The 25311-nt window shown below is 43.5% G+C and overlaps 1 protein-coding gene across 1 annotated transcript in view; it reads left to right on the top strand.

Annotated features, from left to right (window-relative positions):
- Window positions 1-2102: 2102 nt before the first annotated feature.
- LOC106562767 (carbohydrate sulfotransferase 15) overlaps window positions 2103-25311 on the top strand; it is a 99907-nt gene continuing 76698 nt past the window's right edge. Inside the window, 2 exon segments of the mRNA XM_045687717.1 lie at window positions 2103-2217; window positions 13968-14834. Coding sequence (XP_045543673.1) covers window positions 14352-14834 — 483 coding nt within the window. The 5' untranslated portion in view covers window positions 2103-2217; window positions 13968-14351.

Raw genomic sequence — 25311 nt, 5'->3', positions numbered from 1 at the left:
CAGTCCAGAATATTATTACAGTCCCGCTACAGTCCAGAATATTACTACAGTCCCGCTACAGTCCAGAATATTACTACAGTCCCGCTACAGTCCAGAATATTACTACAGTCCCGCTACAGTCCAGAATATTACTACAGTCCCGCTACAGTCCAGAATATTACTACAGTCTGGACTGTAGTTGAAATCCACGTTGTTGTCTGATATAAATGTAAATGTAGCCATGTTGTCTGATGTTAATGTAGATGTAATCAGCAGGTTTCAATACAAGCTTCCCTCTCTGTTACCTGGTTCCTGACTCAAGCATACAGACACAAACACACCCGCAAGGCACGCACACACATACACACACACACATACACACACACACACACACACACACACTCACGCAGGCACACACATACACACACACACACACACACACACACACACACACACACACACACACACACACACACACACACACACACACCCTGCCCTGTTCTGCTCTACCCTGCCCTGTTCTACCTTGCCCTGCTCTGCCCTGTTCTACACTGCCCTGCCCTGCCCTGTTCTACACTGCCCTGCTCTGCCCTGTTCTACACTACCCTGCTCTGCCCTGTTCTGCACTGCCCTGCTCTGCCCTGTTCTGCACTGCCCTGCCCTGTTCTACACTGCCCCGCTCTGCCCTGTTCTGCACTGCCCTGCCCTTCCCTGTTCTACACTGCCCTGCTCTGCCCTGTTCTACCCCTGCCCTGTTCTGCTCTACCCTGCCCTGTTCCACCTTGCCCTGCTCTGCCCTGTTCTACACTGCCCTGCCCTGCCCTGTTCTGCCCTGTTCTGCCCTGTTCTACCCTGCCCTGTTCTGCTCTACCCTGCCCTGCTCTGCCCTGTTCTGCACTGCCCTGCCCTGTTCTGCCCTGTTCTGCCCTGTTCTGCCCTGCCCTGTTCTGCCCTGCTCTGGGAATTATCAAGTCATTAAAATAGTACTTTTATCTGCTCTACTATACTGTCTGAACACAGCTGGATTCTTACTGGAGGATTGTAACTCAGAAGTTTTTCACGATAGTTGAAATCCACGTTGTTGTCTGATATAAATGTAAATGTAGCCATGTTGTCTGATGTTAATGTAGATGTAATCAGCAGGTTTCAATACAAGCTTCCCTCTCTGTTACCTGGTTCCTGACTCAAGCATACAGACACAAACACACCCGCAAGGCACGCACACACATACACACACACACACACACACACACACTCACGCATGTACACACATACACACACACACACACACACACACACACACACACACACACACACACACACACACACACACACACACACACACACACACACACACACACACACACACACACACACACACACACACACACACACACACACACACACACACACACACACACACACACACACACAGAGAGAGATGCATATGATAACTGCTAGTCAGCACTTTTACCAGGATGTAACCAACATCCTGAATACAGCCCTATCCGCTCTGTGCCGGAATATCTGCATCAATTACAGCTTTTGGGACGTTGTTGTCACATCTGCTACTACTATGATAAGACGAGACTGACTCAGAGAGAGACTGTAGCCTCAGAGAGAGAGAGAGAGTGTCACGGGCTGGCTCAAGAAAGCAGGAGAGGTAGAGTCAGGCGCAGGAGACAGAGAATTCTTGACCACACTTCTTTATTCCAGAAAGTAGATATGGTCGCCAAAAAATAGGGACGCAGCCCTTAAATACTTCTGCGGTGGTGAACACAAAGAAACCAACCACAGGCAGAGGAAAACCAGCACACGTTCCTCAAGCTCACAAAACGGACAAGAAACATAATCACGCACAAACACAGACATCCTACGCTAAACTAAATAACCCCCCCCTACTAATAACTAACCCAAAACAGGTGCATGCCTACCTAGACCTAATCAACAGAAAGTGAAACAAAAAAGGATCGATGGCAGCTAGTAGGCCGGCGACGACGACCGCCGAGCTCCGCCCGGCCAAGGAGGGGCGCCACCATCCGTTGATGTCGTGACAGAGAGAGAGAGAGCTTTACTAGACTGACTCAGAGAGAGACAGACTGTAGTCTCAGAGAGAGAGAGAGAGAGCTTTACTAGACTGACTCAGAGAGAGACAGACTGTAGTCTCAGAGAGAGAGAGAGAGAGAGAGCTTTACTGGATTCAGCAGGAACAACAGATGGTCTACAATGGAAGTGTATGTATGTATAATATGTTTCATTGTTATTGGGATTGAGAGGTTTTTCCATATAATTCACTTTTACTGCTTTAGATCAGGATGAATTGGCTAGACGGAATTGTCAACTGATTTTAAAGGGGAAATGTCGCTAGTCAGTTTCAGTGGAAGAGTCTGTGATTAGATGAAACACAATGTAGTTCTTTGTTCACACTTATTCAATTCTTCCTCTTCCAGGTCACAAGCAGCTTTACACTCTAAAAAAGGATGGGTTATTTGTGCGACCCAATTGTCGGGTTGCAGGGTGTTGGGCCACTTAGTTGGGTTGTTTTATTTGAAAAACTGCTGGGTTATTGGTGCTGGGTTATTGGTGCTGGGTTATTGGTGCTGGGTTATTGATGCTGGGTTATTGGTGCTGGGTTATTGGTGCTGGGTTATTGGTGCTGGGTCAGATCAGAAGACTGGAGGCATAGTTTAGTAGTTTGGCTTTCGGATAGTTATTTGCAGCCACCCGTGAGAGTAAATGCCATTCCTGTTAATCTGTTCTGTTGTATAGTTATCACGTTAAGGTCGAACACTGACATTTTTGCAGATTCAATGACGCTTACAGAAGTGTATGAGTTACCTAAAAGCCTATGTAAATGTTTGGAAACAAAAGGTGGTGTACCTTATGATAATATGTAATAAATCATCGTAATATTATAGAAGAATGTGTAAAAATTTTTTAAAAAATAATAATTTTGAATTTGAAGTGTGTAAATTTAACATTGATGAACAGGAATTACTGTCACGATTGCCGTAATAACATTCAGACCAAAGCGAAGCGTGACATAGGTTCCACATGTTTATTTAAGCGGGAAAAAAAAGAAGAAACAAACAATCAACGAACAGTGACATCAGAGGTGCTACATGCACTGACTCAAAACAACATCACACAAAAGACAATGGGGAAATGGCTGCCTAAATATGATCCCCAATCAGAGACAACGATAAACAGCTGCCTCTGATTGGGAACCATACCAGGCCAACATAGAAATAAACAACCTAGATCACCCACCCTAGTCACACCCCAACCTAACCAACATAAAGAATAAAAGGCTCTCTATGGTCAGGGCGTGACAATTACATTTACGCTGACGGGTGGCCAATAAGATCTAGCTGAAAGCCACGCCCCTAATAAGCCATTCGTCCTGAAAACAACCTAAGGATTACATTAAAAAGACCCAGCTGATTGGTCAACCCAGCATGAAAGTTAATATACCCAGCTGATTGGTCAACCCAGCATGAAAGTTAATATACCCAGCTGATAGGTCAACCCAGCATGAAAGTTAGTATAACCAGCTGATTGGTCAACCCAGCATGAAAGTTAATATACCCAGCTGATTGGTCAACCCAGCATGAAAGTTAATATACCCAGCTGATGGTTAAATGAACCCATGTTTGGGTAATCCCAACAACCTATCTTGTTTAGTTATTCACACAGCCTTACTGGCTGGGTCAAAATAACCCAGAGTGTGTTCTGTCCAATATTGACCCAGTGCTGGGTTGCTAAATAACCCAGAGTGTGTTCTGTCCAATATTGACCCAGTGCTAGGTTACTAAATAACCCAGAGTGTGTTCTCTCCAATATTGACCCAGTGCTGGGTTACTAAATAACCCAGAGTGTGTTCTATCCAATATTGACCCAGTGCTGGGTTACTAAATAACCCAGAGTGTGTTCTGTCCAATATTGACCCAGTGCTGGGTTACTAAATAATCCAGCGTGTGTTCTGTCCAATATTGACCCAGTGCTGGGTTACTAAATAACCCAGCGTGTGTTCTGTCCAATATTGACCCAGTGCTGGGTTACTAAATAACCCAGAGTGTGTTCTGTCCAATATTGACCCAGTGCTGGGTTACTAAATAACCCAGAGTGTGTTCTGTCCAATATTGACCCAGTGCTGTGTTCTGTCTTTGGCTATGCCGGATTAAGTGATATGGCATGCTAACTTATAAAATGATTTCTCTGTAATTAATATTACCTGATTAAGCTAATCATGTAAATGTAATTAACTAGAAAGTCGGGGCACCACGGAAGAACGTTTATAGAGCCGTTATCTTCCGAATAAACTCTTAAAATACGTTGTAATATTTTACCTCGATAGCAGTCAATATTAACCCTTGTCTTATTTTCAGTCTCATAATGAAAGTTGTAAATTCTTGGTTATCTTCACGAACCATGGCTAACAAGTTGAATCAGCAATACAAAATTGGGTTTAATTATTTATTTACTAAATACCTAACTAATCACACAGAATTACAAATACACAGAATACAATGCTGTCATACAGAAAACGTCCCGGTAGACGGAACAGATATGACGGCTGGTTACACAAAGGAAAGGGGGTTGGCTTGAATGAAAGAGCGGGAAGATTTAGGAACAGAGAAACAGCAGCTATGCTATCGTAAATACATTATCTTATGCATTCTAAATTACCGCCCATTTGGAAAAGGAAAATGCAATAAATATTTACTCTGAGCTGCGCTTCGGTAGATTGGTCGTAGATGCTGGCCGGGTTGGCCAACAGATCTTCCTGTTACTCGGAAGATTGTATCTGGTGGTCAATTGGATACGTGGTGGTATCTTCGTCCGTCTGTTAGACTGGATCCGTCGTCCGTCCTTTCCTAGCCCACGTAAGCATCGGCCGCTGCTAACTCAACGGCTAGGAAGTAGCACTTCTGTAGTGAATAAGCTCAAAGTTCATACCATTCGCCACCAAAGCTCACGCCGAGGTTGGCTTAGTTCTGTTCTTGACATGTGTGTCCTTCTAACGTAGAGGCTGCAGACCTCCCGTACTGGAACAACCTGGTTATCTTTTCGTCAAAGGATTATATAGTGGAGAGGGGGGAGGGAGGTGTTTCATCGTTTATAACCCCTGTCTCTTCACAGGGTTGACCACTGATCGAGCAGGGCACTTTCCTTATGAAAACCCAAATCTCTCATTCGGAAGCTAAAATTACATTTCATCTCCTAACAAACATTTTCAATATCAAACATTTCAATTGCATAACAATTCCATGTGACTCTGATAACTAGAGGGTGTATACTTTCTCAGATACAGTTTATGTCATCCTGTCATCAGTCATAATGTCTCAGATGACAACCGAACTGACATACATACTCATTACGTTCCCAAGCATATTTCCAACTGGTTTTATTAACAAAATATGTGGTACCTTTCCCCATTTGTTTGATGTTCCCAGACTCTCTATATTTAACACAGGCTATTCAAGTCCTTCAGTAGACCCAGAGAGGGGAAGTGGTAAAAGGTATTTATGGGGGGGGGGGGTCATAAACCTTACCCACAGGCCAACGTCATGACAGTCCCCCCATGTTGGGTTCAATCTTGCGATTAACCTGCATGTTATAACCCAACATAAAAATGAACGTGGGTTGTCCTAGTTGTGGATCATCGTTGTGGTCCCCATCTGGCGGTCGACCCGGGTAGGGTGTCTGCAAATGAAGAAGTCCGCTCCAAGGCTGGGCAGCACATGTCCAGTTGGTGGTTGCTATTGCAGTCCCCCCTCTGATGGTCGACCCGGGTAGGGTCTCTGCAAATGAAGAAGTCCTTTCCATGGCTCGGCAGCGGATGTCCGGATTGGGATCGCCGTTCCGGACCCGTCGTCTGGTCGTCCAGACTGGAATATCTGGGCAGTAACTTAGGCAGATGTTAACAACGCACACACACTCATGAAATATGTCATTACATTTCCTCCCAAATGAGCGGCGTTGTGGCACTAACTGATGGTTGTATGGGGGAGTTGTTTATGGCTCTATCACTTTCTATGTGCCGAAGAAAATGAAACAAAATGAATGAAAGCATAAACAAAACAAAATATAGTTATGCCACCTTAATCATCTAATTGGACTGCATTCTATCTACGTCCATGGTCTTGGCAAAATGACCCTATCATGGCATTGTCTAATGTCATATCTAGGGCTTTCCTAATTTGCGGGGTGGCGCTTAGGGTACTATCCTAAGTTGACAACTATATGATAAGTCTACAGCTGTAAGGCACTAGTTTTGGGCAGTCTACAGGATGACCTATGGACTTCTGGTTAGAAAACTGGTGAGTGCTGTAGAGTCAAAGGCCTAGAAGTAAATGTTCAACTTTACTAAGGCTGGTATTTTGCTTGGACCCTTAAGTGATCCTAGCATAAATCCTAATTGGATGTTCCGTTGTGCATGTGCCTTTATGCTTACACAATCGCGCATGTCAAGGGAAGAAAACCAAGTATCCTGGCAGATTACAACTTGTTCAGAATGAGTCTGACGTAGTCAGGTAATTTTCAGGTCAATGCCTGGAGGTCAGTCAGAATTGGTGTCAAGGGAGTCTGTAGTAGTTTTCTACAAGTCACTGTGTCTTCCACTATTGTAGTGGCAGTAGGTATGAAGTCAATTTCATAGCTATGTTATCCCCGGAGGAGCTAACCTCACGACGGAAGTACTCTAAGTATTAGACCAGTCATACGTGGTGTGATCATGGTTCATGACTTCTAATAATTTTCTCCTGGACGGAGGGTTCTATTTATTAGTGGCATGTGTTAACCATTGGAAGAGTGCAATGGAGATTCCCTTCCCGTGTTGCACTCTGAGTGACTCCTATGTCGCTATTATCAATAGCAATTTAACTTGTGAGGTTACTAATCCTCTTACTGAGTGTTGCTGGACTGACTGCGGTATTGGTACTGGTATTCAAGGGGTCCAGTTGTCCTACCGATTTATTCTGAAATATTATCTACCGGAACACATGATTGGAGCATATTACTAGTTGTATTGTAGTTGAACCTACACATGGCAAGGAATTATTATTGTTGCCATTTGTTTTGGAGGTGGACAAGTCCATTGGACTTCCTTTACGACCAGTGTGGTACACCTCAGTACTATCTTAGACGTGTTCTAAGATAATCCCCGTCTAGGGGCCTGTCTGCTCCTCACTGTTCTCATAGGGGAGTTTACAACTAGATTTGATTTATGCTCTGGCGGCCTCGTACGGTGTTGTCCGTAGTCTCGACCCCCCCACCGGCCTCGATGAGGCTCATCATGGGTCTGGGCTACTATTCCCCCCCTTTGTGTCTCGGGACCCCCCCACCAGCGGGTGGTGTTGGTGTCCGAGGCGTAAACGAAAAGGTCGGACCCTATGTACGAGTCGTCAGTGGCCGCGTTATTATGAGAATGGCTGTAACCTTTCAACCAAATATCCTGGTGTTTGTGCTTCAACACCCTCAGTGGCTGTCGAGGTCTGTCAGTCACCACCGCGTCCGCGTGTGGCAACCTCTTCAGTACCTGCAAACTGAGACGAGGATATCGGTCTGCGATATCGCAAAGTGTTTCACCAGTGGGAGTCATCGGGTCAGTTGCTGGACTGACGCCATTAGTGTCATTGTAAGGGGTGACAGTCCCCAACAAAGCAGAAGGTGTATCATCGGAAGCAGAGTGTACTCTGCACATCAATGTTTTTCTTGCTGAGACGGCCGCAGTGCTTGCGGAAGTGTCCGAAGGGCAAGCGAAGTTCATCTCAACTATCGAATTGCACGACTGCAAGGAGGAGGGAAGTTGCTTATTCACAGAGACAGCTGGCTCGAAATCATGAAAAGAATGGTCAATCAGGTTGGCTGATGGAATGTGTCGAGATATCGTAATATCTCCTTGGATCGGATTCTGCACCAAGAGGTTTCTAAACGTCTTTTCCCAAAGGGGTGCTTTCGACAGATACCCCTCGTGAATGACTGCATTGCAGCTAGCGTTAGGGGAAGACAGTGTGGTCAGTGGAGAAGGCACTGTGGCCTGTGACCATACCTGGTTGGTTTTCCAATCCATCAATGGGAGTAATCGATCCATCAAGTCTGCTCCAAGTAGCAGGGTTACAGTTTTGAGGCTGGTAACATACACAGTGTGAACGAGCGATACGTCCTGGAAGTGTAGTTTCAGCATGACTCTCAATGTGAGAGGCGAGGTAGTCTGAGTGACCCCTCGAAGTGTAGTGTCACATCGTTCCACTTTTAACCAACGTTTAGTTGGCTTCAAAGCCCTTTTTAGATCATCAAACAATGTTTGAGAGATGAGTGATATTGTCGCACCCGAATCAATTAGCGCATGACAAGCTAAGCAGTCCTCCAGGACTGTTTCCAGGTATAGCCGTTTAGATTCGTGGTTAGTGGACATATTCCCCACAAAGTGGAGTGGTCGTTCGCAACGACGTGATGTGCCATGTCTGTTCAAGATGGAAGCAGATTGACTTTTCCGATTTTGAGTGAGCTTGGCTTTAACGAAGCGTTTAACCTTTTTCTTCGCAACTTTTGTATCAGAGTCTATAGACAGAGCCCGGGGCTTGTTTCTTGATCAAGCGGGCCCTGGATAGGGTCTTGAATGAGAGCGGGAGAAATTTGAACTTTAACGTCCTTGCTATGGGTGTTAATTCCTGCGGACCTGGTGTCCGGTAATTCCCCCGTCTAGTCCTTGTGACTTATCTTTTACCCTTTTCTCAAATTGTACTCGCTTAAGTTCTTCCCGTAGTGGGACTTCTGGAGAACATTGGTCTACGTTTTGATCGTCCTTCAACCCTTTGTTACCCTTGTGCTCTGACACTTTTTGTGGGTTGGGTGCAGGAACGTAGCGAACGGGTCGTTTGTAGCGGTAGTCATGTTGATGGCTACGTACTTTACAGTTATTTCGACCGCGGAGGTTATTGGAATCATGGTTTCGTGGTAGAAACTGTTGTTGTGCGTCATCTCTCGACGCTCCAATACCTGATAATGCACCCTCTAACTGGAGTGAGTGCTCCTGGTTAAACTTCAAAACCGAGTGGTCAGGGCTCTTAGCGTTGTGAACTTTTGATGCCTCAAAAGCTGTGCTTGCAAGCTCTCTGAGTTGTAAGATAGGCAAGCCAACGTGGGCTGCAGGGCCCAAGTAGGTAATGAAGGTGGGATACATGTTCGACAGAAACATTTGTTTGAATGGTAACAGCTCTTCCATTCCTGTTTCCGTGAGTAGGCCAAAGTAAGCTGAACGAAGCCTATGATAGAAAGCTTGTGGGTGTTCGTTCCGAGCTTGTTTGACCGTGTTAGCCAGTGAGCTATCGTGTTTGCGAGTCGCAGAACCACTGAATTCTAATTTCAAAGCTGTGGCAAGTTTAGCGTAGTCATTTAGCACGTGTTGCTGTTGTAGGCGAATGAACCTCGTCACGTGTCTATTAGACGTTCGCTTCAACAGGTAAACCCTGTCAGAACCCGTAGCATTCGGGTAGCCACCCAACGCGTCCTCTATGTCAGCTAGGAACGTCTCAGTATCGTTTGGCTGACCTGGAACGGGGTCAAAGGTGGGGAAATTCTTGACGAGTTTGTCAAGGTATTCCGCGCCAAGCGGGCGGAGAGGGTTGGCTTCATCCTGTGGAGAAATTGGGGCCGACAGGCCAAGAGGAGAGGCCAAGCTTTGGCTTTGTTGGCCAAGAGGCTCCATATTACTCAGTGCCGAATGGCCAAGAGGAGAAGACTGGGGACACATGATGGAGGCAATGTCTGAAACCTATCGTCTTCACTCCTTTGAGTACCGGACTCCGGTTGCTTGGATGGGTAGTCATGCTGTAGAGCGTGACCATTCTGGACTTCCTCCAGATGGTCCCTAAGGGTGGTCTTCTGCTGCATTGCAGAGTCCACTTGAGCGCTTAGAGTACCAATTTTGGACACGTGAGTGTCACACCTGCTCCTTTCGGTCTCAAATTTATCTGTCATGGTTTGCAGATAGAGGTCTCGAGTACAGAGCGAGAGATTCAGTGATGAGATTTCCTCTGCTTGCTTAGAAATCAATATTTCCATCCTCATCACCTGAGTTCTCTCATCATTCATTGGGTCAGCGACTTCAATAAGTTCTGCTGATTTGTCATCCAACTTTGTCATTGTGTTCATCAACTGATCGTCTTTGGTCTGCAGAATTTGGAGTAGAACATTGTTACCTTGAGTAACGTTCAACAAAACTGCCTGCATGTTATCAAATTGCGCGTTCCTGTTTGTAGATAACTCGACAGATTTATCTAGTTTGGCGTGGACAACATCGCATTTAGTTTTGGCTAAATCGAGTTGTTCCTGCAGATGACGATTTTGTTGGAGAGTTTGTTCTCGTTCATCGTCATAAGTATTTGCAATTACTTTTAATTGTTCCGATTTCAAACGCAGTTCCTCGACTAGCAGAATGTTTTCATTTCATGCTTTTGTCAATAGTTGCTCAGTTCTCTCCACCTGTGCCCTCATGTTAGCCATGTCTTGCACGTGCTTCAGCTGTGCACTGTGGTATTGGACCGATGCCAACCTTTGATGGCGATACACAAGTGCTAAAGTGGAGAGAACAGTCACAAAGCCTGTATTTGATGGTTGATTTTGGAGAGCGTTCGCAATTTCGGCTGTTGTTTTTCTAATGGCATAATTAGGGTTGGTATCACTGCTGAGGTCAGAGATCAATCCTTTTATGGGTGGAGGTTCACTAATTAGCGGAGGAGTGGTGACCACCTCCTTTGGTAGCTTGCACATTATTAGAAAAATGTAGAGGAAAAATGTTCCTATTTTTTTTCAATGTTTGGGTTTGGAATTCATTGGAAGCTGCAAAGACAAGTTTAATCTATTTATAGATGTTGACGAACCATCAGTACTGTACCAGTAATGTGGAAGTTGGACGTGAATGAATTTGCAAAAGCAAATTGAATTAATTAATCAATGCCAATGATTAATCCTACCTGGGTAGGCTATCTGGGTATTAAACTTGAATTAACCTGAGGGGTTGCTTCATCCAGGTTAATATGGGAAGTTTAAAAGTGTCTAATTTGATTGCAAGAACATTAAGGTATGTTCAACAATTTAACTTATTAAATTGAATGAGATGATAATCCATACAATCTCCATTGATTGGATATCATAAGTGTAAACAGTAGATTAAATGTTGGGAGCACTTCCCACTATGGTACACTTCTTCCTTGGGCCGAAGCCACATGGGATTCCGCGGGGCGGGACTTCTGTCAGTACTGGATTACTTTATGGGTTTAGCAAAAACCAAATTTTACTGATTGATCAATTTTAATGATAAATCAAACCTGTATAGGCTATTTGGGATTTAAACTTGAATTAACCTGAGAGGTTTATTCATCTAGGTTAATGTGGAAAAAGATTACAATGTCTCATTTAGAAAACTCATCAATTTGGATATTATTTAAACTTGAGAATGTAAATCTGGCAATTTCACTTATTAGTTCAATTGAAAAAGACATCGATATCCGTCTGGATATCACGAGTAACGACTTGAGTGTCACCTGACTAATTATTTGAAGGAAAGTATTGGTGACTTCTTCAGAGGGCACACACTGAAATCAAACGGGAGTACCCAGGGCGGGACTTTCGTTCCGCAAGTCGGATGACTTACAATGTGGTACAAAACAAAATGGCTGTTTTCCCTTTTTTTTTTAGCTTAGCATCTCGAGCAAGCTAATGCTACTTTATGCCTGAAAAATGCTCAACATAGGATTCCCTTGGCAAGGGAAAGGTTTTACTTATAACGTATTATGTTCAAACCCTTTTCGGCGATATTTGACGATGTTTTAACCGGAACTCGCGGGAAACAACGAATTGCACCGTGGTCTACTCGCATCGAAACGCGAGAGACAGAGAGATACTTATCGCTGGTCAAGCTAATCTCTCCTAAATTTCAATCGGCTGGCTCTTTGTCCTCGCCGAGAAATTAATAATGACCCTAGCCAACACGCGTCTGAAACGCGAGAGGCAGACATACTTAGCGTTTGGCCAAACGCGCTATTTCTCAGATAGCTTTATCAGCCATCATACATACATACATGTATAGTTTATGCTACCCACTGACTACCTCAGAGCACAACACGGAGGCGATTCTCCGGAACACACACGCACCAATAATTCCAGTCTACAATTCCCATAATGTATATAATCAACTTGGTATATTGTGTAATCTGCTTTTCAATTTTATATATGCTGAATCAAAATGAAAGCTTCATCCTATTTTAGATTCCTCGCACGGGGGCTCCAAATGTCGTGTCTTTGGCTATGCCGGATTAAGTGATATGACATGCTAACTTATAAAATGATTTCTCTGTAATTAATATTACCTGATTAAGCTAATCATGTAAATGTAATTAACTAGAAAGTCGGGGCACCACGGAAGAACGTTTATAGAGCCATTATCTTCCGAATAAACTCTTAAAATACTTTGTAATATTTTACCTCGATAGCAGTCAATATTAACCCTTGTCTTATTTTCAGTCTCATAATGAAAGTTGTAAATTCTTGGTTATCTTCACGAACCCTGGCTAACAAGTTGAATCAGCAATACAAAATTAGGTTTAATTATTTATTTACTAAATACCTAACTAATCACACAGAATTACAAATACACAGAATACACTGATGTCATACAGAAAACGTCCCGGTAGACGGAACAGATATGACGGCTGGTTACACAAAGGAAAGGGGGTTGGGCTTGAATGAAAGAGCGGGAAGATTTAGGAACAGAGAAACAGCAGCTATGCTATCGTAAATACATTATCTTATGCATTCTAAATTACCGCCCATTTGGAAAAGGAAAATGCAATAAATATTTACTCTGAGCTGCGCTTCGGTAGATTGGTCGTAGATGCTGGCCGGGTTGGCCAACAGATCTTCCTGTTACTCGGAAGAATGTCTTTGGTGGTCAATTGGATACGTGGTGGTATCTTCGTCCGTCTGTTAGACTGGATCCGTCGTCCGTCCTTTCCTAGCCCACGTAAGCATCGGCCGCTGCTAACTCAACGGCTAGGAAGTAGCACTTCTGTAGTGAATAAGCTCAAAGTTCATACCATTCGCCACCAAAGCTCACGCCGAGGTTGGCTTAGTTCTGTTCTTGACATGTGTGTCCTTCTAACGTAGAGGCTGCAGACCTCCCGTACTGGAACAACCTGGTTATCTTTTCGTCAAAGGATTATATAGTGGAGAGGGGGAGGGAGGTGTTTCATCGTTTATAACCCCTGTCTCTTCACAGGGTTGGCCACTGATCGAGCAGGGCACTTTCCTTATGAAAACCCAAATCTCTCATTCGGAAGCTAAAATTACATTTCATCTCCTAACAAACATTTTCAATATCAAACATTTCAATTGCATAACAATTCCATGTGACTCTGATAACTAGAGGGTGTATACTTTCTCAGATACAGTTTAAGTCGTCCTGTCATCAGTCATAATGTCTCAGATGACAACCGAACTGACATACATACTCATTACGTTCCCAAGCATATTTCCAACTGGTTTTATTAACAAAATATGTGGTACCTTTCCCCATTTGTTTGATGTTCCCAGACTCTCTATATTTAACACAGGCTATTCAAGTCCTTCAGTAGACTCAGAGAGGGGAAGTGGTAAAAGGTATTTATGGGGGGGGGGGGTCATAAACCTTACCCACAGGCCAACGTCATGACAGCTGGGTTACTAAATAACCCAGAGTGTGTTCTGTCCAATATTGACCCAGTGCTGGGTTACTAAATAACCCAGCGTGTGTTCTGTCCAATATTGACCCAGTGCTGGGTTACTAAATAACCCAAATTGGGTTGTTTTTAATCCAGCATTTTTTAGATCAGCTAGACACTTAAAGTATAAAGTCATTTTTAAGAGGAAACAGGATGTTTCACTGGAAGTCCACTTCCTCCTTCTCTGTCAGTCATCCCTCTTCTTCTTCTTCTTCCTCTTTCCAGGTCTCCAGTAGTGGTTGAGGAGGTGGTCTGTCCGCACGCAGCATCCCACCCCCAGCATGGATGATCCTCCTGGGCCACAACCACCATACTCTTCCTCCCATCTCACTGGCTCCACCACCACCACCTCTCCTCCTCCTCCTCCACCACCAAGTCTCTGAGGCTGAGTAAACCTAGCCGGGCCTCCACCACCCCACCACCCAGACCCAACCACCCCACCACCACATTGGGTCTTCAGACCTAGGCAGCCCACCATCACCCCACCACCCAGACCCAACCACCCCACCACCCAGACCTAGCCAGCCCGCCATCACCCCACCACCCAGCCCACCACCACCCCACCACCCAGACCTAGCCAGCCCACCACCACCCCACCTCTCTGTCACCATGACACACATGGACTACGAATACACCCTGCTGGGTTCCCCGATGGAGGACTACAGGAAGAGACCTCTGAAACTACAGGTGGACGACAGCCCCATGAGCCTGTTTGCCATTCTGGAGGTGAAACGTGACCCTCTCCACCGACTCTGGCCGTGGTGCACCCTGGGATGTGGTACGAGCACCCTGACCTGCTTCAGGAAGGTTAAACTGTACAGCTTCCTGTTCGGCCTCACCGTCATGTTCCTCATCATGGCTTCCTATATCCTCACTGGGGACAAGAAGGGCCTCCTCTTGACCCCGTCCCCATATCATTTCTCTATGGTCCCTAACTCGGGGTCCGGAGCTGGGCCCTACCCCTTTAATGTGTCTTCTGCCAAGGACTATGCTACCATTAAACTTATGGTGAAGAGCATAGCGTCCAAGGTGGAGTTCAGTTCTACTAGACAGCTGCCAGAACGCAAGGCACTAATACACAGTGAGCCACATGTAAGTACTGCACTGTAGTCTGTATGTGTGTGTGTCTCTGTGTGTGCGTGTGTGTGTGTGTGTGTGTGTTTGTGTGTGTGTGTGTGTCTCTGTGTGTGTGTGTGTCTCTGTGTGTGTGTGTGTGTGTGTGTGTGCGTGCGTGCGTGCGTGTGTGTGCGTGCGTGTCTCTGTGTGTCTCTGTGTGTCTGTGTGTGTGTGTGCGTGTGTGTGTGTGTGTGTGTGTCTGTCTGATCTTGCATTATATTGATCTGTATCTTAATTAAAAGTCTCAGTAAAATAGAATTGTTGTAGTTTGTTGTAGGAAAGTTTAATTCTATTTACATTCACACTCGGTTCAAATAGAAATAAACTTTGATAACATTCCCTTCATATCATATTCTAGTTTTTCCAATTCGTTAGCCCGAAATAACAATTGGAAGCACATCCTTCTGAAACTAAACAAATAATTTAGGACCGAAACAACATAAGACAATTCCAATGGAAGTCAGGGAGGAACAGGAAGGGCTGAATTCTGATGTTACACAGGTACTTAAGGAGTGGGAGAAAGGGGGGGGGTTGCTACTTTTGTTCTCAGGTAACGAAAATGTGGCGTATCTTGAGGAGTAATTGTATAAAGACATGTTCTCTGAAAACTAAAACTGGAAAACACCATGTCAAAACCCTCTTGTATTATTTTAAATGTCAGAAACTCAACCTGCAGAATGTTATAATTACGTAGTCAGTTGGTGTAGGAGATGGAGACTAATGATCAACCTGACAATCAGACAGATAATGACTTGGTGTAGAAGGTGGAGACTAATGATCAACCTGACAATCAGACAGACAATGACTTGGTGTAGAAGGTAGAGACTAATGATCAACCTGACAATCAGACAGGTAATGACTTGGTATAAAAGATGGAGACTCATGATTAGTCAGACTAAAACACAGATAATGACTTGGTGTAGAAGGTGGAGACTAATGATCAACCTGACAATCAGACAGATAATGACTTGGTGTAGAAGATGGAGACTAATGATCAACCTGACAATCAGACAGATAATGACTTGGTGTAGAAGATGGAGACTAATGATCAACCTGACAATCAGACAGATAATGACTTGGTGTAGAAGATGGAGACTAATGATCAACCTGACAATCAGACAGATAATTTATTTTAGATAAACAGCTATTAATAGAGGTATTTTTCAGTTTTGTTTTGATGAAGAAATTCTTGAGATCACTGCCCTGGCCGGCCGACTCAGCAAGTAGAGCTCTTGGGGGAGTTATAGGAAAAACAAAACCACTCAAAGGTATTGGTTAGGCTACGTATTCCAAACTGTATCAGACATGCGTGTGTCCTGTTCTGGACTATTCAGCAAGAGTTTGGGGTGCAAAGAGGTATTTTAAAAATGAACACGTCCATAACAGAGCAGTACGTTACTTTTTAGGTGTCCACAAGTTTGCACCTATACTTGTAATAACTGGGGAGATGGGTGGGGAACCCTGTGAGGTAAGATGGAAGGCATGTATGGTGAGACAGGTGTGTGCCTTTCCAAATCATGTCCAATCAATTGAATTTACCACAGGTAGATTCCAATGAAGTTGTAGAAACATCTCAAGGATGATCAATGGAAACAGGATGCACCTGAGATCAATTTCAAGTCTCATAGCAAAGGGTCTGAATACTTATGTAAATAAGCTATTTCTGCTTTTTATTTTTTGCAAATTTGCAAAAATGTCTAAAAACCTGTTTTCGCTTTTGTCATTATGGGGTATTGTGTGTAGATTGCTGAGGATTTTTATTGTATTTAATCCATTTTAGAATAAGGATGTAACGTAACAAAATGTGGAAAAAGGGACGGGGTCTGAATACTTTTCCGAATGCACAGTATATAAGTGCACTACTTTGGTTCAGGGCCCTTAGGGACCTCTGGTCAAAACTGGTGAACTATGAAGGGAATAGGGTGCCATTTGGGATGTATGTAGCCTCACTCACTCCACTGATTGGCTCTACCACTTCCTATTCCTGGCCCAGCCGTCTCAACTCAACTCCTGTTTCAATTAAATCCGTAATGCTATAGATAATGGTTTGTGCCAAGGCTGTTTGCATCCAGGGCCGGACAAAGCCTTTTGGCGGCCCTGTGTAACAGTCTAGCTTCCGTCCCTCTCCTCGCCCCTACCTGGGCTCGAACCAGGGACCCTCTGCACACATCAACAACTGACACCCACGAAGCATCGTTACCCATCGCGCCACAAAAGCCACGGCCCTCGCAGAGCAAGGGGAACAACTACTTCAGGTCGCAGAGCGAGAGACGTCACTGATTGAAACGCTATTAGCGCGCACCTAACTAACTAGCCATTTCACATCGGTTACACCTACACACAAGATTTGGTTGGGTGGCCTCCCCACCTCGCAAAGAAAAATGTACGTTTAAAGTTCATTTCTTGTAATTCTACATATTTTGCCATTGGGTGTAGAGATTTTTTGTTGTTGCCGTTTTAAAGAACATTTCCTGCAATTCCACACATTTGACCAAGACTTGCCATGTTAATGATCTCTGATTGAGTGTGACTATCAAAATCAATGGAAGCCCCCATGAGGCCAGGGCCCCCTGGGCAACATGACCTGAGTACCCGCTTATGTGGCTTATGCCTCGAGCCGGCCCTGTTTGCATCACACCTAATTTCTTATTGAACAAGCTAATGAGAAAGGGAATGTGTTGCCGACACAATCAATACTACATCACCTCGCTGGCCAGTTAAAGAAACATACGTCCGTTGCACATTTCTCTCTTTCTTTCTCTCTCTCGCTCTCTCTCTCTCTCTCTCTCTCTCTCTCTCTCTCTGTCAATTCAATTCAAAGGGGCTTTATTGGCATGGGAAACATATGTTAACATTGCCAAAGCAAGTGAGGTAGATACTCTTTCTTTGTCTCCCTCCCTCCCTCCCTCCCTCCCTCCCTCCCTCCCTCCCTCCCTCCCTCCCTCCCTCCCTCCCTCCCTCCCTCCCTCCCTCCCTCCCTCCCTCCCTCCCTCCCTCTCTGTCTCTCTCTGTCTCTGTCTCTCTCTTTCTCTATCTCTGTCTCTCTCTCTCTCCTGTTTTTTGTTATGTGTTGGACCCCAGTAAGACTAGCTGCCGCCATTGGTGTCGGTTAATGGGGATCCTAATAAATTGAAATCAAATCTCTGTCTCTTTCTTTGTCTCAATTCAATTCAAAGGGGCTTTATTGACATGGGAAACATATGTTTACATTGCCAAAGCAAGTGAAATATACACTAAACAAAAGTGAGAAGAAGCAAAATTAACAACATCAACAAAAAACTATTAGAAATGAACAGGAAACATTGCACTCTAAAAAGTTTCAAAACATAAAGACATTTCAATATCATCAGCTATGTTTCAGCAAAGAACAGTGTTTTAGAAATCTCTCTCTGTCTCTCTCTCTCTGTCTTTCTGTCTCTCTCTCTTTCTGTCTCTCTCTCTCTCTCTTTCTGTCTCTCTCTCTCTCTCTTTGTCTCTCTGTCTTTCTGTCTCTCTTTCTCTCTCTCTCTCTCGCTGTCAAACTCTCTATACGTTGTTGTTTTTGGCTCTGTACTCCAGCACTTTGGATTTTAAAATGACATACAATGATACTATGAGGTTAAAGTGCAGACTGTCAGGTTTAATTTGAGGGGTATCTTCATCCATATCGGGTGAATCGTTTAGAAATTACACCACTTGTTGTACATAGTAGATAGTCATTCATAGCGTAACAATGACATCATCAAGTTTGTGACACATTTTGTCGGTTGCATTTACTGTTTGATGTGGTTGTGTTTCCGGTAGTTTCCGGTGGTTAAGAGCATTTGGGCCAGTAAACAAAAGGTTGCTGGTTTTGAATCCCTGAGACAACTACGTGAAAACATCTGTCGATGTACCTTTTGAGCAAGGCACTTAATCCTAATTGTTCCTGTAAGTCGTTCTGGATAAGATTGTCCGTTAAAATGTAAATAATGTATTGTGTCATTTTGGAGTCACTTTTATTGTAAATAAGAATAGAATATGTTTCGTAACACTTCTACATTAATGTGGACGCTACCATGGTTACGAATAATCTCTCACCATATGGTAATGTGAGAGGTTAGCATGTTTTAGGGGGTACGCTATAAAATGCTAATCTCCCTTGTTATGGTAATGGTGAGAGTGTTTAGCATGTTTTAGGGGGTACGCTATAAAATGTTAACCTCCCTTGTTATGGTAATGGTGAGAGGTTAGCATGTTTTAGGGGGTAGGCTATAAAATGCTATCCTCCCTTGTTATGGTAATAGGGAGAGGTTAGCATGTTTTAGGGGGTATGCTAAAAATGATAACCTCCCTTGTTATGGTAATGTGAGAGGTTAGCATGTTTTAGGGGTATGATATAAAATGCTAACCTCACTTGTTATTGTCATGGTGAGAGGTTAGCATGTCTTGGGGGTATGATATAAAATGCTAACCTACCCTGTTATTGTAATAGTGAGAGTTTAGCATGTCTTGGGGGTATGATATAAAATGCTATCCTCCCTTGTTATTGTAATGGTGAGAGGTTAGTATGTTTTAGGGGGTATGGTATAAAATGCTTACCTCCCTTGTTATGGTAATGGTGAGAGGTTAGCATGTTTTAGGGGGTATGATATGAAATGCTAACCTCCCTTGTTATGGTAATGGTGAGAGGTTAGCATGTTTCTAGGGAGTTTTTCCTAGGGAGTTTTTCCTAGCCACCGTGCTTCTTTCACATGCTTTGCTTGCTGTTTGGGGTTTTAGGCTGGGTTTCTGTACAGCACTTTGAGATATCAGCTGATGTACGAAGGGCTATATAAAAATAAATTTGATTTGATTTGATTTTAGGGGTATGATATAAAATGCTAATCTCCCTTGTTATTGTAATGGTGAGAGGTTAGCATGTCTTAGGGGTATGATATAAAATGCTAACCTCCCTTGTTATGGTAATGGTGAGAGGTTAGCATGTTTTAGGGGGTATGATATAAAATGCTAACCTCCCTTGTTATGTTAATATGGAGATGTTAGCATGTTTTAGGGGGTATGATATAAAATGCTAACCTCCCTTGTTATTGTAATGGTGAGAGGTTAGCATGTTTTAGGGGTATGATATAAAATGCTAACCTCCCCTGTTATTGTAATGGTGAGAGGTTAGCAGGTTTCAGGGGTATGATAGTGGAGCGTCTGTAACTTTCTCATTATTATTCACGATTCATTCAGGAATATCAGTAATCATGGTAGAATCCACATCAATAAAGAAGTGTGACACAATGATACAATAAATGATTTACCATTACATTTCTATTGGGCACAAAATAATCTGAAACACAACCAAAACAAACAGCCAATACAGCCAACAAGTTTGTAGAGATTCTAGCTTGATGTAATCATTACGTGTTAAGAATATGGGATTATATTATAGGAATATGGGATTATATTATAGGAATATGGGATTATATTATAGGAACATGGGATTATATTATAGGAATATGGAATTATATTATAGGAATATGGGATTATATTATAGGAACATGGGATTATATTATAGGAATATGGAATTATATTATAGGAATATGGAATTATATTATAGGAATATGGAATTGTATTATAGGAATATGGGATTATATTATAGGAATATGGAATTATATTATAGGAATATGGGATTATATTATAGGAACATGGGATTATATTATAGGAATATGGAATTATATTATAGGAATATGGAATTATATTATAGGAATATGGAATTATATTATAGGAACATGGGATTATATTATAGGAATATGGAATTATATTATAGGAATATGGAATTATATTATAGGAATATGGGATTATATTATAGGAATATAGGATTATACTATAGGAATATGGGACGAAACACTCAACGTTTTACTACTTTAATACACATATAAGTGGATTTGTCCCAATACTTTTGGTCCTCTAAAATGGGGGGGGACTATGTACTAAAAGTGCTGTGATTAACTAACCGTGATTCAGATGACCATCCTAGCCATGCTAGATTACGGAGACGTAATTTATAGATCGGCAGGTAAGGGTTTTCTCGAGCGGCTAGATGTTCTTTACCATTCGGCCATCAGATTTACCACCAATGCTCCTTATAGGACACATCACTACACTCTATACTCCTCTGTAAACTGGTCATCTCTGTATACCTGTCGCAAGACCCACTGGTTGATGCTCATTTATAAAACCCTCTTAAGGCCTCACTCCCCCTTATCTGAGATATCTACTGCAGCCCTCATCCTCCACAAACAATACCCGTTCTGCCAGTCACATTCTGTTAAAGGTACATTTTGTTAATGTTACATTCTGTTAAAGGTCCCCAAAGGACACACATCCCTGGGTCGCTCCTCTTTTCAGTTCGCTGCAGCTAGCGACTGGAATGACCTGCAAAAAACACTCAAACTGGACAGTTTTATCTCAATCTCTTCATTCCAAGACTCAATCATGGACATTCTTACTGACAGCTGTGGCTGCTTTGAGTGATGTATTGTTGTCTCTACCTTTTTGCCCTTTGTGCTGTTGACTGGGCCCAATAATTTTTGTACCATGTTTTGTGCTGCTACCATGTTGTGTTGCTACCATGGTGTGTTGTCATGTGTTGCTGCCTTGCTACGTTGTTGTCTTAGGTCTCTCTTTATGTAGTGTTGTGTTGTCTGTCTTTATGTAGTGTTGTCTCTCTTTATGTAGTGTTGTGTTGTCTCTCTTTATGTAGTGTAGTGTTGTCTCTCGTTATGTAGTGTTTTCTCTCTTTATGTAGTGTTGTCTCTCTTTATGTAGTGTTGTCTCTCTTTATGTAGTGTTGTGTTGTCTCTCTTTATGTAGTGTTGTGTTGTCTCTCTTTATGTAGTGTTGTGTTGTCTCTCTTTATGTAGTGTAGTGTTGTCTCTCTTTATGTAGTGTTGTGTGGTCTCTCTTTATGTAGCGTTGTCTCTCTTTATGTAGTGTTGTCTCTCTTTATGTAGTGTTGTGTTGTCTCTATGTAGTGTTGTCTCTCTTTATGTAGTGTTGTGGTGTCTATTTATGTAGTGTTGTGTGTTTTGTTCTATTTATATTGTATTTATTTATTTATTTTTAATCCCAGGCCCCAGTCCCCGCAGGAGGCCTTTTGCCTTTTGGTAGGCCGTCATTGTAAATAACAATTTGTTCTTAACTGACTTGCCTAGTTAAATAAAGGTTAAATAAAATAATAATACAAAATCAAAAAAATAATTTAAAAATAAAATAAATAACAGACCCTTTACTGTTATTTAATGAGATGGTCTCTGCGCCCCTTGGAATTTGAGTTCAATAAAATGATTAAAAGTGTGGAGATGTTTCAGGAGATATGGTGTGTTGGGGGGGATGTCTGTATAGCTGGGAGAGATGTTTCAGGAGATATGGTGTGTTGGGGGGCTGTCTGTATAACTGGGGAGATGTTTCAGGAGATATGGTGTGTTGGGGGGCTGTCTGTATAACTGGGGAGATGTTTCAGGAGATATGGTGTGTTGTGGGGGCTGTCTGTATAGCTGGGGGAGATGTTTCAGGAGATATGGTGTGTTGGGGGGCTGTCTGTATAGCTGGGGAAGATGTTTCAGGAGATATGGTGTGTTGGGGGGGCTGTCTGTATAGCTGGGGAGATGTTTCAGGAGATATGGTGTGTTGGGGGGCTGTCTGTATAGCTGGGGGAGATGTTTCAGGAGATATGGTGTGTTGGGGGGCTGTCTGTATAGCTGGGGGAGATGTTTCAGGAGATATGGTGTGTTGGGGGGGCTGTCTATAGCTGGGGGAGATGTTTCAGGAGATATGGTGTGTTGGGGGGGCTGTCTGTATAGCTGGGGGAGATGTTTCAGGAGATATGGTATGTTGGGGGAGCTGTCTGTATAGCTGGGGGAGATGTTTTAGGAGATATGGTGTGTTGGGGGGGCTGTCTGTATAGCTGGGGAAGATGTTTCAGGAGATATGGTGTGTTGGGGGGGCTGTCTGTATAGCTGGGGGAGATGTTTCAGGAGATATGGTGTGTTGGGGGGGCTGTCTGTATAGCTGGGGAATCTAAACAGTAAACACACTCCTGTTTCCGGTCACAACTTGCAGACTTGTTTACGCTGCTGTGCGTTTTGTTGCCGATCTTACTTTGCTACCTGACGGTTTTTACTTTTTCATTACCGTATATTTTTACTTTTTCCCTCACTCAACTTTTTTCATTCAACTTTTTCACCCCGGAGGTTTTATCTGCGTTTTGTTGCCGATCTTACTTTGCTACCTGACGGTTTTTAGTTTTTCATTACCGTATATTTTTACTTTTTCCCTCACTCAACTTTTTTCATTCAACTTTTTCACCCCGGAGGTTTTATCTGGACATGGTTCGTCAGGACTTCAAACAGCCGAAGCTAAGTAACATTAACATGATGCCTTCTAATTGCAGTCGTTGTACTTATAATATACAGGAGAACGATCGCCTTACGGCAAGGATAGCTGTGCTGCAAGCCCAGCTTCAGACGCAATCGTTAGGCAAGGGAAATGTCAGTGTAGGAAAGGATGAAACGGCGTCTGTGCCACCAGTAAGTACAGATAGTAACGTTAGTATAAACCCCCTCGCACGGTCCCCGCAGCCGGACAACTTTCTCATGGCTTCTGGAGGGAAACGCTGTAGGAATGCTCAACCGGTGTCGCTTATTCAGCCGACAGAAACTTTCAACCGGTTCTCTCCATTAAGCGAGTCGGAGTCGGAGGCCGAGACTTCTCTGGTCTCTACTCCTCCCGTTGTGGGGTCTGAGACGCCGACGGCTCCCACCATTAGCTCTGACAAATTGAAAACCCTAGTCATTGGCGACTCCATTACCCGCAGTATTAGACTTAAAACTAATCATCCAGCGATCATACACTGTTTACCAGGGGGCAGGGCTACCGACGTTAAGGCTAATCTAAAGACGGTGCTGGCTAAAGCTAAAACTGGCGAGTGTAGAGAGTATAGAGATATTGTTATCCACGTCGGCACCAACGATGTTAGGATGAAACAGTCAGAGGTCACCAAGCGCAACATAGCTTCAGCGTGTAAATCAGCTAGAAAGATGTGTCGGCATCGATTAATTGTCTCTGGCCCCCTCGCAGTTAGGGGGAGTGATGAGCTCTACAGCAGAGTCTCACAACTCAATCGCTGGTTGAAAACTGTTTTCTGCCCCTCCCAAAAGATAGAATTTGTAGATAATTGGCCCTCTTTCTGGGACTCACCCACAAACAGGACCAAGCCTGGCCTGTTGAGGAGTGACGGACTCCATCCTAGCTGGAGGGGTGCTCTCATCTTATCTACGAACATAGACAGGGCTCTAACTCCTCTAGCTCCACAATGAAATAGGGTGCAGGCCAGGCAGCAGGCTGTTAGCCAGCCTGCCAGCTTAGTGGAGTCTGCCACTAGCACAGTCAGCGTAGTCAGCTCAGCTTTCCCCATTGAGACCGTGTCTGTGCCTCGAGCTAGATTGGGCAAAATAAAAATTGGCGCAGTTCGCTTTAGCAATCTCACTAGTATAAAGACCTCCTCCATTCCTGCCATTATTGAAAGAGATTGTGATACCTCACATCTCAAAATTGGGTTACTTAATGTTAGATCCCTCACTTCCAAGGCATTTATAGTCAATGAACTAATCACTGATCATAATCTTGATGTGATTGGCCTGACTGAAACATGGCTTAAGCCTGTTGAATTTACTGTGTTAAATGAGGCCTCACCCCCTGGTTACACTAGTGACCATACCCCCCGTGCATCCGGCAAAGGCGGAGGTGTTGCTAACATTTACGATAGCAAATTTCAATTTACAAAAAAAAAAACAATGACGTTTTCGTCTTTTGAGCTTCTAGTCATGAAATCTATGGAGCCTACTCACTCACTTTTTATAGCTACTGTTTACAGGCCTCCTGGGCCATATGCAGTGTTCCTCACTGAGTTCCCTGAATTCCTATCGGATCTTGTAGTCATAGCAGATAATATTCTAATTTTTGGTGACTTTAACATTCACATGGAAAAGTCCAAAGACCCACTCCAAAAGGCTTTCGGAGCCATCATCGACTCAGTGGGTTTTGTCCAACATGTCTCTGGACCTACTCACTGCCACAGTCATACTCTGGACCTAGTTTTGTCCCATGGAATAAATGTTGTGGATCTTAATGTTTTTCCTCATAATCCTGGATTATCGGACCACCATTTTATTGCGTTTGCAATCGCAACAAATAATCTGCTCAGACCCCAACCAAGGAGCATTAAAAGTCGTGCTATAAATTCTCAGACAACCCAAAGATTCCTTGATGCCCTTCCAGACTCCCTCTGCCTACCCAAGGACGTCAGAGGACAAAAATCAGTTAACCACCTAACCGAGGAACTCAATTTAACCTTGCGCAATACCCTAGATGCAGTTGCAACCCTAAAAATTAAAAACATCTGTCATAAGAAACTAGCTCCCTGGTATACAGAAAATACACGAGC

The sequence above is a fragment of the Salmo salar genome, chromosome ssa01 (genome assembly GCF_905237065.1).
Source record: "Salmo salar chromosome ssa01, Ssal_v3.1, whole genome shotgun sequence".
Lineage (NCBI taxonomy): Eukaryota > Metazoa > Chordata > Actinopteri > Salmoniformes > Salmonidae > Salmo > Salmo salar.
This window is presented reverse-complemented; position numbering and strand designations above follow the sequence as displayed.